General features: G+C 44.2%; 1 protein-coding gene across 10 annotated transcripts in view; it reads right to left on the bottom strand.

The window, feature by feature from the left end:
* RIN3 (Ras and Rab interactor 3) overlaps positions 1 to 13,333 on the bottom strand; it is a 73,106-nt gene that overhangs the window by 46,010 nt on the left and 13,763 nt on the right. For 9 of the 10 annotated variants that reach the window (XR_011141625.1, XR_011141624.1, XR_011141622.1 and 6 more), the window contains 2 exons: positions 6,829 to 7,015; positions 3,256 to 3,370 (listed from right to left, as the gene is read on the bottom strand). Coding sequence is in view for 5 of the 10 variants with exons in the window: in XM_009689768.2 (XP_009688063.1) it covers positions 3,256 to 3,370; positions 6,829 to 7,015 (302 nt within the window). In the remaining 5 variants the exon portion in view is untranslated. The remainder of the gene's footprint in view (positions 1 to 3,255; positions 3,371 to 6,828; positions 7,016 to 13,333) is intronic. The other variant, XM_068946866.1, reaches the window with a different exon arrangement.

Here is a 13,333-nt window from a genome sequence, read left to right as displayed (position 1 = left end):
CTGAGGTTATGACCTGCTATTTGAGAAGAGAATTTGAACAAACGAAATTACAGGCTAGAAGTCAGCTAAGGAAGTAGTTTTCAGATCTTGAGGGATTTGAGGTTACAGCTCAGGTTTGAAATTAAGCAGAAGTAAGGGACTGCTCTCAGAACCGAGAGTACCCAAAGTAGTTCAGATTTTAGGAGAAATTGACAGAAAGCCCCCAAGACTACCTCTCTAAATGGAGGAAGTCTTGTAACATGCCCTCTTTCTGGAAGATTTCCATTGTGTTGTGGTGTATGTGCATGGAAAGTATGCAGTCCTTCAGGTGGAGAAGCAAAACCACAGACATCCAGGACTTCAAAAGCTGCCAGGTTTCTCAGCTTTCTCATGAACCACGTGGTATGTGCTGTTTGTTCTTTAACATACCTGTTGCTGGCACCAAGCTTTAACCTTCCTGTCTCTATACAGAAGACCTTGAATATCTAAAGGATGTACAACCAAAGATGAAGAACCAGAAGGTAATTTTTAAAATTCAATCTCTTTGTTTTTCTGTTGCATGATTTTAAGGCCTACTTCTTGAAACAGGTTAAAACTCCTAGTGCAAAAGTGGAAAGAGGTTTGATTTCTTGACCTTTTTACCTAGGTTCTTTGAGGATTTCAAAAAAAAAAAAAATCACAATTAAATCAGGGCTTCCCCTCAGAAAATGATACTTCCCTAAACATTTCATCAAATGTCAAGAACACAGATCAGATACGGGGAAAGAGAAAAACAATGATCCACCATTATTTAATGGTGCAATGCTAGGAAATTTCCTTTTTTATGCTTCAATGCATGGCCATTCATATATGGATCTCAGAGGCTGGGCAGTAACCCGCATAACATCGTTCAGATACTGGGGAAAACTTCTTCACATACCCTCTGAAAAGCTCCATGGGCTGAGAATGGCTTTTTACCAACAGCTGAGGAGTAGAACGTGTTGCATATGGTAAAAGTAAGAGCTGGAACAGAGCCATCGTATCGCTGAGTCCATCTCCCTCAGAGGATAGCATGTGCTTTCTCGTGTCACCTGTGAAGCTGTGACTGCGCTAGGTCTCCACGAGGACAACAAGAAAAGTTTGGCAAGGTGCTCCAAAATAGTAAGCTGGGATGGGCTGCAACTTGAATTTTGACTGGAAGGGAGGATTTCTGTAAACTCTGAACTATATATGTCAAAGTAAATACAGCTTTCAACTTGCACCTGAATGCATCCTGCTGAGAACAATCACATCTGCAGAGTTTAAGGGGTGCATGGATATAACAGAGAGAAGAATCTGTTCCCACTTCTTCTTATCCTTTAGAAGGAGTCAGCCATCAAAAAGGGACAAGTAACTCTCCAGAGGGCAGATTACACAGGCCCTTGGTTACATGTCAACTCAGAAAGGAAATATTAGGAATAGGCCAGCAAAACCAAAACCTCTTGTTTCCAGCACAGCTAGGAACAGGGTTTCAGAGAGGGCTGAATGGCAGGGGAGTTATGACCACTCCTTTCAAAACTGCAAGTGCATCAGCTCTGCTCCATTTCATACAGATTCAAAGAGCAGGTAGCAATCAAGAGGATTCCCACAATCACAGAATGGTTGAGATTGAAAGGGAGCTCTGGAGAGCAACTAGTCCAATCCACCTGCTCAACCAGGGTCACCTACAACACATTGCCCAGGACAGTGTCCAAGTGGCTTTTGAATACCTCCAAGGAAGCAGACTCCACAGCCTCTCTGGGCAACCTGTTCCACTTCCCAGTTTGTGATGATCAGCGGGAGGCTGACGCCTCCTTTCAGGAGGATGAGAAAAACTAAAGAGGAACTTTCTGAGGTTAAAGCCTGGATGCCTGGAAAAACCCTGCCAGTCTACCATGATCCTCATGCTATACAGCTGGCATATTTTACACACTTTCGGGGGTATAACACTGCACTTTAAATAAATATGCATTCCCTAGCAAGATAACATCTTTGGTCTACAGTTACTCAGCACATGCATTCAGAGTTATCCTAACTTTAGACTTATGGTATACCAGAGAAGAGTGAAGTGTACTCTGTTAAGCTAAGGCAATCCATATTTACCACAGTATTTAACAAAGAAACTCATATTTTACTTTAAATTCTCTTAAGCTAGTCTGACGACATATAATTTGCTTTCCTAAGCAAGTTTAGAAAGGAGTTGGAGTTATGCAGAGAGAATAGATCGAAGCCAATGTATTAGATTTCTTTGAAATACAAAATTTTTACCATTTCCCCCTGTGACAGATATAGTCCTTTGGCTTTGCTAATAAGAATTCATTCAGTTTCCTCTAAATTCAAAAGCCAGCCCACTTACCCTAAATGAGAAAGGAAGCAAAAGCATGATCCTGGTTGGCACACTGTGTTACTGTCAAATACTGCAGCATGGAGAACTGAGGTGCTATCTACAGCTCAACAGTGACTGAATTCAAGCTAAAAATAATGTGAATATCCATGACAGGAATGCACCATCTTCATGGCTGCAGGGATCACTGCACAGGTGATGGCAGTTCTCTTTTTTTTTGGAACGAGAGCTAATTTTTAATTACCCTGCTCCACTTACTTGACAGCTTATATGAATATGGTGTACACTGATTTAATTCCTGTTCCTATCAGAAAGTCGCACCTCTGGACACACACTTTCTGTTAAGTTAGTGACAAATGAGAAATAGTAAGCAGATTAGCTTGAGAAACATAACACGAATCTTTCTAGTCAGGCTAGTTCACAATGAAGTACTTTGCCTGTACTCTAAGGAATTCCATTTTATGCACAGGATGCAACCCAAGCAGTAACATTTCTATAAATGACATTTTTAGCAGGGTAGGAGTCAATCTTTCAACTTTTAGCCCCAAAGGAAAACTCAATTCATCAAAAAGCAATTCTTCACCATGTAAAAACTAAGCTCTAGGTCAACTTAAAGTAAATAAAGAAAAAAGTTTTCACATCCCGCAAGTAACCCTTACCCCCTCGTTCTCTTAATCTGGGCCCATAAAGTTGTGGCAAAACGTTTGCAATTACTTCATGTCTTCAAATGAAAATACATGGTGCAAAAACGTAGCAGAACTGAGGTAAAGCAACTGCAGGAAATATTAACCAAACTACACTGTAGAATCAAGATCTGCTGCCGGTCACCAGAGGAACAGTCTCATTTCAAGTAAGACTGCATACGTACTTGGTGATTAACAGAGGAGTCTATATAATAATAAGAACATGACAAAAAAAGCTTGTAGAGGACTTACTCGATTTTTCTTCTTTAATATTATACTCCAGCACATCAGGAGCCTCACTTTGGGCTGGCAGGCGGACTGCAAGGATCATGTTGTTCACATTATCCTCTTTCCTAACCAAGAATATCTGAAAAAGGAGAAAAAGAATCAGGAGTTTAGCTAAATTACAAGAACTTCTGAACTTTATTGCAAGTCACTGGCAGTGAAGTTCTTTATCAGTTCACTTCTCTCTTAAATGCTCTTATTTTAGCTTCATTCCACTTGGTCAAATAATGACTAAAGGGACATTTTCTCTGGTTGAAAGTCAGACCAGCCAAAGAACGAGTAAAATTTCTGTGCATCACTGATGTCCTACTTAAGCCTAAGGCAAACCATTGCACTAACTGAACAGTATGAAGCTCCACTGACAATTGGTCAGGTGATGCCCCTTACAGAAGTGCCCTAAATCAAGCAGAGTTCACCCTCGAATGTCCCAGTCAGGCCTTGAAAGCAAGCGACTCACTTGAACATGTAGAGGGAAAGGACTGAAGCAAAGTGAAGCAAAAGGCTCTCACGGCCAGCATATCTCATAGTAGAGTATTATCATAGGACCACAGGCTAATTCAGGTTGGAAGGGACCTCAGGAGGTCTCTAGTCCAACCTTCTGCTCAAAGCAGGGTCAGCCATGAGATCAGGCCAGATTGCTCAGGGCTTTGGCTGGCTGGGTCTTGAAAACATCCTGGGATGGAGATAGCACGACCTCTCCAGGCAGCCTGTGCCACTGTCTGACTGTCCTCACAGGGAGGAATTTTTCCCCAATATCCAGTCTGAAACCCTCTCATGTCATTATATGTCCATTGCCTCTTGCTTTCCAACCACGCACCACAGCGAAGAGTCCAGCTCCATCTCCTCAGTGACTTCCCAAGGAAGTCTCTCCTCACAGCTGAGCAAGCCCTGGTCCCTCAGTGTCTCCTCGGAGGGCAACTGCTCCCATCCCTGACCATCCTGGTGGCCTCCACTGAACTTACTTCAGTTTGTCAATGTCTTTCCTGCACTAGGGAGCCCAGAACTGGCTGCAATGTCTCAGCGTGGTCTAACAAGTGCTGAGTAAAGGGGGATAATCACTTCTCTCGATCTCCTGGCTCTGCCTCTGCTCATACACCCCAGGATGCTGCTGGCCCTCATTGCTGCTAGAGTGCATCTCTGGCCCACTCTGAGCTCGCTGCCCACCAGCTCCTTAGGGCCTTTCCCATAGAGCTGCCCCGGCCAGGCAGTACCCAGGCTGTAACACTGCCAAGGGCTCTTTCTGCCCAGGGGCAGGATTTTGCAATTGTCCTTGCTGAATTTCATAAGGTTCCTGTCAGTTCCACTCCTCCAGCCTGTCTAGATCACTCTGGAGGGCCCTGCCCTCAAGTTATCGAATGATCCCAGAATCACAGGTTGGTTGAGGTTGGAAGGAACCTCCTGTTGGAAGGAACATCTAGTCCAACCCCTTTGCTCAAAGCCCAGTCACCTAGTTTGCTCAGGGCTGTGTCCAGTCAGCTTTTGGACATCTCCAAGAATGGATACTCCACCTTGGTAGCCTGTTCCAGTGTATAACTGTCCTTACAGGCATTTTTTTTCTTATGTTTAAATGGAATTTCTCGTATTTCAGTTTGTGCCCATTGTCTCTTGTCTTTTCACTAGGTACCACGGAGAAGAGTTTATTTGGCTCTGTCTTCATTACTCCTTTCCATCAGACATATGCCCAGGAACATCCCCCCTGAGCCTTTCATTGGAACCAGTGGAACTGTTGGATCCATCAGTTCACACCAATGGAGCCAGCACAAGAAAAAGAAAAGAGAGAGAGAAAGAGAGAAAGAAAGAAAAGTAATAAAAAAAAGAAAAAGAAAAAGAAAAAAGAAAAGAAGAGAGATCTCATCATTCTTTGCATTGTGTGAGCTGCTAAGAGTGTTTCTAATTACAGCTCGTTGTCAAGGACATTTTTAGCTACACCTTGAAGCTGCAGATACAAAGACAAAGTAATCTTTACACTTATATCTTCTTTGATAGCAGCTTTTAGCAGGAGAGAATCAAGGAATTTTTACAAAAACTGAATTAAAAAATTAGGCTAATTCTAGAGACTGGATGTTACTATTGGAAAGGAGAAGTGTGAGTAGATAAAATGATTTATCAATTATTATACAGTGGAAATCTACCAAGAAAACTTTAATTTCTTAGACAGAGGAAGTAAAAAGTCTTCCTAGAACCTAAGGTCTTTCTCTGCATGTCTCCCAAACATAAGAGCATTTTGTGTCACTTTGAAGCCATGCTAAACACACAGCTTCAGGGCAGCCTTGCGATCTGACACAGAGCCATGGCCTTGGCCTTGGCCTCTGCCAATAGTAGGAAACAGCCTCATGGGCTCAGATTCACTGAAAGTGCAGAGAAAATCCAAATGGGATATAAATGCATGGCAAATAGGTGTATGCCCAAAATAGGCCTATTTCTAATACAGAGTAGCCCTCACTTTCTATGTAAGAGAAGAGATCTGCAGGCAGGAGAAAGCCCTATAAGGTCTCTCTGCCTCACATCCTATCACTTACAGAACAGAATGGTCCCTGTAGCCTACCTTCAGGGGCTACTGCGACCTTTGGGTCTTAGACAGCACTGTCTTACTTGCATTGGTCAGGTGTTTCATTTGAAATTAAATTTAAAGAGGAGAGAAGTGAAACCTGGAAACGAATCACTTCTGTTTTCTGATAAGCAAGACTGGTTGCCATGGCTCCAAAGGCTAAAATTGGACCGTGGCGATTAAAATGAGAGGGAGATGAGTTTTCTGAGCTGTACCTAACCCTACCGCCTGGGTCAGGACTGGTAGACAAATGAGTCTCTGCCATCATAACCAGTGATGGGAGAGGCCTGGATCTGATTCAGCTTCAGGTGATTTCTAGGAAGTGGGAGAGCGGGCAAAGGAGAGCCAAGCATGGCGCCTAGAGCATCAGCATGGGCAGGCAGCCCGTCCTTGCCATGGGATACCTCTGACGTGCAAGCTCTTCTGCTGCCTGCTTAGTGCTGCAGCTGAAGACAGTGCCTGAGAAAGGTGTGAGCAGGAGGAACAGAGGCATGATTTACTGTCATAGCTGCTCAGAGATGCAGACCAGCCCTGCCTGCAAGGAGTAGCTCAGGGGAGGCTCAGGGCCATACACAGCTATATCGAAGACAGTCATGCAGGTGTCTTTTTATAGGTAGCACAGAAAAATAAAGACTTCTCGAGCATAATTTGGCCAGCTTATTTGAGAAGTCTGGTTTAAGGCAAGGTGAACTGTGTTGCACTACCTCAGTGCCTCTCCGTCAGCAACTCAGCAGGGATGGTCCAGCTGCTTCACTCCAGAGCAGACTACTTGCTAACTGTATAGAAACAAAAGGACAAACTGTCTTGCTCCTAAAAGCCATAATGTCTGTTTTGCATCTGTGTGAGTAGCTAAAGCATCAAATGGTAGTGGAAACAAAGAGCAGAGTCTACTAAATATTTCTGATTCCACATGAAAAAAAGCACTGCTCTCCTAACCAGCTCCACCAAGGACAGGAAGCGTGGTTGTCTGAACTGAAACCGCTTGGACTTACCCCTGCTGTTTCTTTGCCAAGTATCGCCCCAGCCCTTTCTTGGTTCATGTTCAGCTGAAGCCAGACGGGGCAGGTTTTGATGAGTTTATCAAGGATGCTGATTCCTGGCAGTGGGAGGCAGTTTCGCAGGGCAATGGCCTGGCAGAGCTGCGTCTCTTTTCCCTCTTCGCCAGGGTCATCGATAGGGCTGAAACACAGCAACAGAGTCCCTTGGAAGCAGAACTGTGGATGGATATCTTCGGGGGGAGCAAGGATTGTAAATGCAAACGTGCAGCCACACACAGAGGCACTTACACACCAGGAAAGCTCCACGGGTGGCATCAGGCCAAAGATGCCTTTCTACGATGGTGTGTGTACAGGCCCTGAGGGATGCATAAGCCTTTTCCTAAGGAATAGGGGCTCATGCTTTCGATGCACACCTGGGTTTCAGACCGCAAGCTTGCAGGGTATTTTGCACTGAGGTTTGTTGGTTTGAGCTCTTTCTACCTACCTTTCCTGAGTGCAGGTATCCAGAAACAGAGGTGAGCTACGCAAAGAGGTAGCGAGCACTACTAGAAGAGGGTAGAGTGTATCAGCCTCAGGGCTCCCATCCTCCAGCCCAAGGATAAGCATAGTGTTTTGCGGCTGTGAAGGATGCAATTGGAGGGTGCTGTGCAGTGGGGGAACTGGGCCCCAGGGTCTAACCAAGTCAGGAACACAAACACACTGAGTCACAGCGGCTGTTTGAAGTCTGCGGGGGGCCAGGCAGCCTGCAGCTCATCCTGTCTCTGTGCCACTGTCAGCATATCTCTAATCATGCAAGGGGTGTGATGTGGCACCGGTGTTGTATCTTGCCCTGCTCTCAGAGCCTCTTGGAAGACATCTGCCAATGGTAGCCGAAGGCACCTTCAACCGCTCTGATTTTTTGGCAGCCGCCTTCTGCACTCAGCTAGGCTCCCCTTAGGTAGTCTGCAAAAAGACAGTCTAAGACATCCCACTATTTAAAAATAATCCTGAGCGCTCCCCTACTCCACTGATAAGTCTGTGCTGATGGTAGCAGCCGGTTGTTGCAAAGCCTGGTGCTTTGGGAACCCTCTGCCCCAGTACCCAGAGAAGGCAGGGCCGATGAGGAGGGGGGAAATCCTCCACTCATTAATATCAGTGTCACAAAGTATGGGAGGAGGAGGGCGTGCTTAGAATGCCTTCAACAGCAATTTATGCACTACTGAATAGACAATTTTGCTTGCTCTCAAAGACTGGTCTGCAACAGAAGAGTAAATCAGGGTCGAAACACCCATAGGTAACTCAGTACGACCTGCACCATCCTGCAGGACAAGACCTAAAGAATACAAACACGGTGACTCTTCAACTATGCCACCCCAAGAGAGAATGGGAGGGAGCATACGAAGAGCCTGGAGAAACACTAGAGGGAGCTTCAGGAGGGAGGGAAGGAAGTCTTGATTTTTCTTTTTTCCTGCAACATCTGCCATTTTGGCCAGCCCTACAGACATCATTGGAAGCTCCAGAAGGCTGTATGGGAGACGCTGAGGACCAAGAGAGGTCCTGTGGCACCATGTGCTAGTAGTACCTAGTTGCACCTTATTCCTCAGAGCAGATGCTTAGCTAGGTAGGAGAGGTAAGAATATTGAAATAATGCTGTTGAGAGGATTAAAGACCTGGGACATGCTCCCTTTTAGATTCCTGTCCTGACCAGAGAAGGAAAGAGCTAATTCTATTTATTTTTAGTCCCTGCAGTCTAACGGCAGAATGGAATGAAATGTTGGTTTCTGGCTGTGGCACTGATTCAACCAAGCATTTATATATTGCAGTCAGAGGAACTGTTTGTGCTGAAAGGTCAGTGCTTAGGGGCTCTGCTAGATCAGGCTGCAGAGACAGGGGACTGTCTTGTGATCCATTTGATAACTGATTTTAAAAGATATTTTTGAAGTAAAGAAAGTATAGGAGAACATATAAGAAATACTACGTTTTTATGCATCAAGTTTGCCATTTAGATGTCCAAGCTGAAATGAGCAGGACTCTTGCTTTTGATTTGGTGTTATTTTAAGACTTTTTTTTTCACTTTTTTAAAGATATAGATCTTGAAGTATGACCATTTCAAATAAGGTCAGATTTAAGCTTCTGAGGGAGAGTCCCTTCAAAGGCTTAATCTAACACAGCATGCTTATGCCAAAAGCTAGTTTTTACAAAAATAGCCTTTCAAATCCTCAAACCAACAGGGAGACTGTATTTTTAGTAGTGTTTTTTCTTTTGCAGTTCCCATAGAGAATCCTGCTGTAGAAAATATACATTACCCTGCAATCCCACTTGCTGATTCAGGATATTAGTCAACAGAAACTTGATTTTAATTAATCCATTTTCATTGTCATAGCCAAGACAATAACAATAGGAGAACTGTGCTAGAGAAGGCAAGTAGAAATAAGAGAAACACTTTCTTTTCAGTTGGGATAAAAGCCTAGTTTGTCACATAGGTGAGGAAATATCTTTTAGATACAATAGCATAAGATTTTTAATCAATCAGTATCATTTGAACAAAAATATAAAGTAAATTAGAGTGGAAGACAGCTTTTGGAAGTTTATATGATCCATCTCTCAAGTCTCTCTTTCTTTACAGTAAAACTAAAAGAAATGCCTAGGAATCATATGAATGGAAAGCGCTTGCTAGATGGCGACATTTCGTACACAGTAATGGGAAAGAAGCAGTGAGAAGAGAGGTGAGCTAAAATAAAATGTCCTATAACACTATTAGCAAAAACCTACTCCCCAAATTAGTCACACCAGCATGAATCTGATTTTGCCAGTGATGTGTGGGACCGAGATCAAAAGGAGGCCAATGCTGATAATGTCTCGCTGGGGCACTGGGAGGTGAGATGCATTGCAGAGCCCGCGTTGCTCGCTCTACTGATTCTGAAGTTTGTCACCCGTTATTTATCTAATGGGGGAAAGAAAAGGGCCAGCAAAGCAATGATATTCGGGAATCCCATCATCTCGGGGGAAACGCAGGTATAAACAAGGGCAAGGAAAGAATACAAAGTTGCTTGGACCCAGAGGTGAACGTGTGGCCCGGCGTGACGTGGGCATGGCAGGCTTGACGCAGCTACACGGGTTTGGTGACAAGAACAGCTGACCAGTGATGAAAAAGAATGGAACTGAACTTGCAAAGCATGTGACTACATGTAGGGCACATCTAAGTTTTGAAGACTACATGCAAAATGGAAAATTGTTCCAGATTTAGACATCAAAAAGTTGAAGAGTCTGAAAATATTTGTTTTAATGGAAAAATGTCATGATCTGGGTGTGTGGGTTTTCTCAGTGCAGGTAGTTAAGGGCCATGGGGGGGGCTTTTTTGGCAGAACAGGATCCTGGCCAGCCAGGCTGAAAGCCCTGACATGGGGCATCCCTGCCACAGAAGCCAGCCCAGCCAAGAAGGAACTGAGCAGCCTATACCTGTACAGAGGGAGGAAGCTGCAGCCTAGAAAAAGGGGAGGTTGTGTTAAAAAGGAGAGCCAAGGGGAATTATTAATGGGATCACACTAAAATAGGGGAATTTCAGGCTAGATGCTTCCTGATAGCAAGTTATAATCGATGATGGATAAGTTCCCAAGAGAAGAGGGAGAAAACTGCATTGCTCAAATCTCTTAAAATGACATGTTTAGAGCAGTAAAAAACACTCTGTTCAGTCAAATCCTGTGCTACCAAAGTAATGGGAGTGAATGACCTAACCGACCTTCTCCAGCTGTAATGCTGCAACCCATGACACACCAGCTGACGCAGTCTATGGTACCATACTTGACTTCTTCCCTGGGCACAGCTGTCACAGAGATCCAGCTGCCAGGCTGTGGGAGTGCTTAATCCAGCAATTTAATCCGGCTCCATAGCAAATGCTGCTGGTAGCTACACAGAGAGGAGGGAGCACAGGCAGTCCCCAGGTTCTTGCTGTGCTGCTAATTGCAGGGATTTCACAGGGCCTTCACAGTGAGCAGCCAGCCTTTCCTATTTTGCTTGCTCAGCCCACAGTTTTCAGAAATGACATGCTGTCTGGCTCATTTTTGTTATGTGTGATGTAAAGCCAGGCCTAAAACTGCCTGCTCCTCATTTTTGTATTAAGTTCTTACTACAAAGCAGGATTAAATCTTGCAGCCACTCTGCTAAATTGAACTCAGTTGGGACGCAGGGTGCCTATGTGTTGCATACTGATTGGCACAACAGATCAATTAATTGCACAGTGATTACATTTACACACCTGCCCCAATTTGGCAGAAGGTATCAAGTTGCTCGGTCGGAAGTAGTAATAATGACAATGGTGATTTGAAGTATTGTACAGTGATTGCACACTGAAGTAGTATAACTGCCATGGCTCATTTCTTTACAAATGAAGAGCCACACTTGCCAGCTCAATATTCCCAGAAATCATGAGCACTGCAAGTGATTGTTATCCACTAAACTTCATGCAGGCTTAGGCATACCTTTGCAAGGGGCTTTAGAAATATTGCCAGAAATCTGCAGGTACCAGGGTCTTCCTGGCTGCATGTTATACAGGCTTGGTCACTGTGAACTTTCCAGAGGCAGCTGAGACACGTGGAAAGTGTGCGCAATAGCAGAGGGGAATGTCAGATGAGCTAGGTGGGAGTTTCCATCCACATTAGCCCCAGGGGTCTGTGATGATCGGCTCCAGTTCCTGCAAGCAGCCATCAGTAGGGCTCACCCCCCTTCCTATTTATTGCTGCACTTCTGCAGTTCCTGCCGGTCACCCAGACAGATCTGATAAGGTGCATCAGGCGTTATTAAATCTGAATCTTAGATCAGAAACCAATGCTATGTGGCACACCTACTGGCAAAGATTGAGGGTCTTAGCTTTGTTTAAATAAACAAGGTATACAAATTAGAAGCTGTCCTTTTTATTATACTTTATGGCTTATATTTCTCTCTTGGGATCTTAGAAGACATTAAGAGAGAGCAAGAGCAAGGGTGCTCTGGGGTATTTACATTTGTAGCTGAGCAGCATCACAAGTCTTAAAATATTTGCCAGTTGTCTTGTTACTGAGGGAGAAAGAGAGAGAAGTGGCCATAAACTCCATATGCTAGGTGAAGAGCAACTCCGTGTACCAAAGCCACCCAATACCTCCAGGGAAACGATTCAGGTCAAGGTAGCTCGTGTAGAAAGAAGCTCATGTGTGTGGAAACCTTTCAAGCACAGCTACACTGTTTACAAGGAGTGTGAGAGCTGCAGCAGGAGAAAAAGCTAGAAGCTCCCAAAGCTGACAGCTCAGTCCTGGTGGAAATAGAAGGACAATGCTGCTAATTCCTGAACCTGAAAGAGAGAGCTGGGAGCAAGGGGTCAGATAATGGTGCTGAGATTACACAATTCAAAATACTGAGAGAAAATTCTCAGCCCTGTTTCACATCATGTGTCACAACCAATCCAGGCAAGACTCGGTTGCAGGACTCTGCCCCACTGGCGGTAGAAGCAAATCGTTGTATCCCTTCCTTCGTATTGAACTTCATGCTGAAAAAAGAGTGAAGCTCTGAACCTAGCACACTGGAGAAGGAATGATCAAGGTTGCTTGGGTAACAGTAGAAAAAGTGGCAATAAGGTTTCATTGGATAGACCCACACTCTATGTATAGCTACCCGTGCTTTTTTTGGTTTGGTATCACTTCTGATTAGATATACTGATCAAAAATATTTGTTCTGACACTTGTGAATTCATGTGCTGTTACTTTCAGTTTGAGGGGAGGGAAGTTACCCAGTGCTCCATCTAGGGTACATCGAGCTTCATTTTGCTTCCACCTTAGATGTGGGCATTTCTCAATGCTTTCTCCTCCTTCCCATGAATCAGCCCATCTTTGTTCCTGTGGTCAGTTCTGATCAACTAATCCAAAATGGAGAAGAGGGATTCATTTAACTTCTAGACCTGGCTTGGGTTATCTTCCTTAACTCTCATTTCTTTCTGCAGACAGCTGGTGGAACTGAAGCACTGCGCCTAACTTAGCTACAGGGAGAGCCCCATGACCAATAAACTTCTTGAGTCGGTTCGTCAAAAAACAGAGTACTAACAAAATTGGAAGGCAGCAAAGTGACACACCAAGTGTGTCACTTTGTGACACAAAGTGCAACATAGTGCAACAGCTAAGCTTGTTCTTAACGCTGCTTCACAATAAATTCAGACTTTAATAAATGCTTTTTTTCATTTTAGAACCAAGAGATCTGACAAAAAAAAAAAAACCAACAAGAAAAAAAACCAGTGAAATACCAAAAAGCAGAGAGAGAAGAAAGTCCTTGAGGTCTTCAGAGATCACACCCAGCTAATCACCACCCTTTACTTAGAAATAAAGTAACAATTTTCTTGAGGTCTGATGGGCAAAAGGAAAGGGAAGAGCTCTATGTAGTTAAGCAAGCCAGAGGAGGTTCCTGCATTATAAGTTTCTGAGCTGGACAGAAGGAACCGAACATAAATGGAGGTAACTTGACGGGCTAATTCAGTGTAGCGCACAAAGCAGGCCTGCCT

Source organism: Struthio camelus, chromosome 5 (assembly GCF_040807025.1).
Source record: "Struthio camelus isolate bStrCam1 chromosome 5, bStrCam1.hap1, whole genome shotgun sequence".
NCBI lineage: Eukaryota > Metazoa > Chordata > Aves > Struthioniformes > Struthionidae > Struthio > Struthio camelus.
This window is presented reverse-complemented; position numbering and strand designations above follow the sequence as displayed.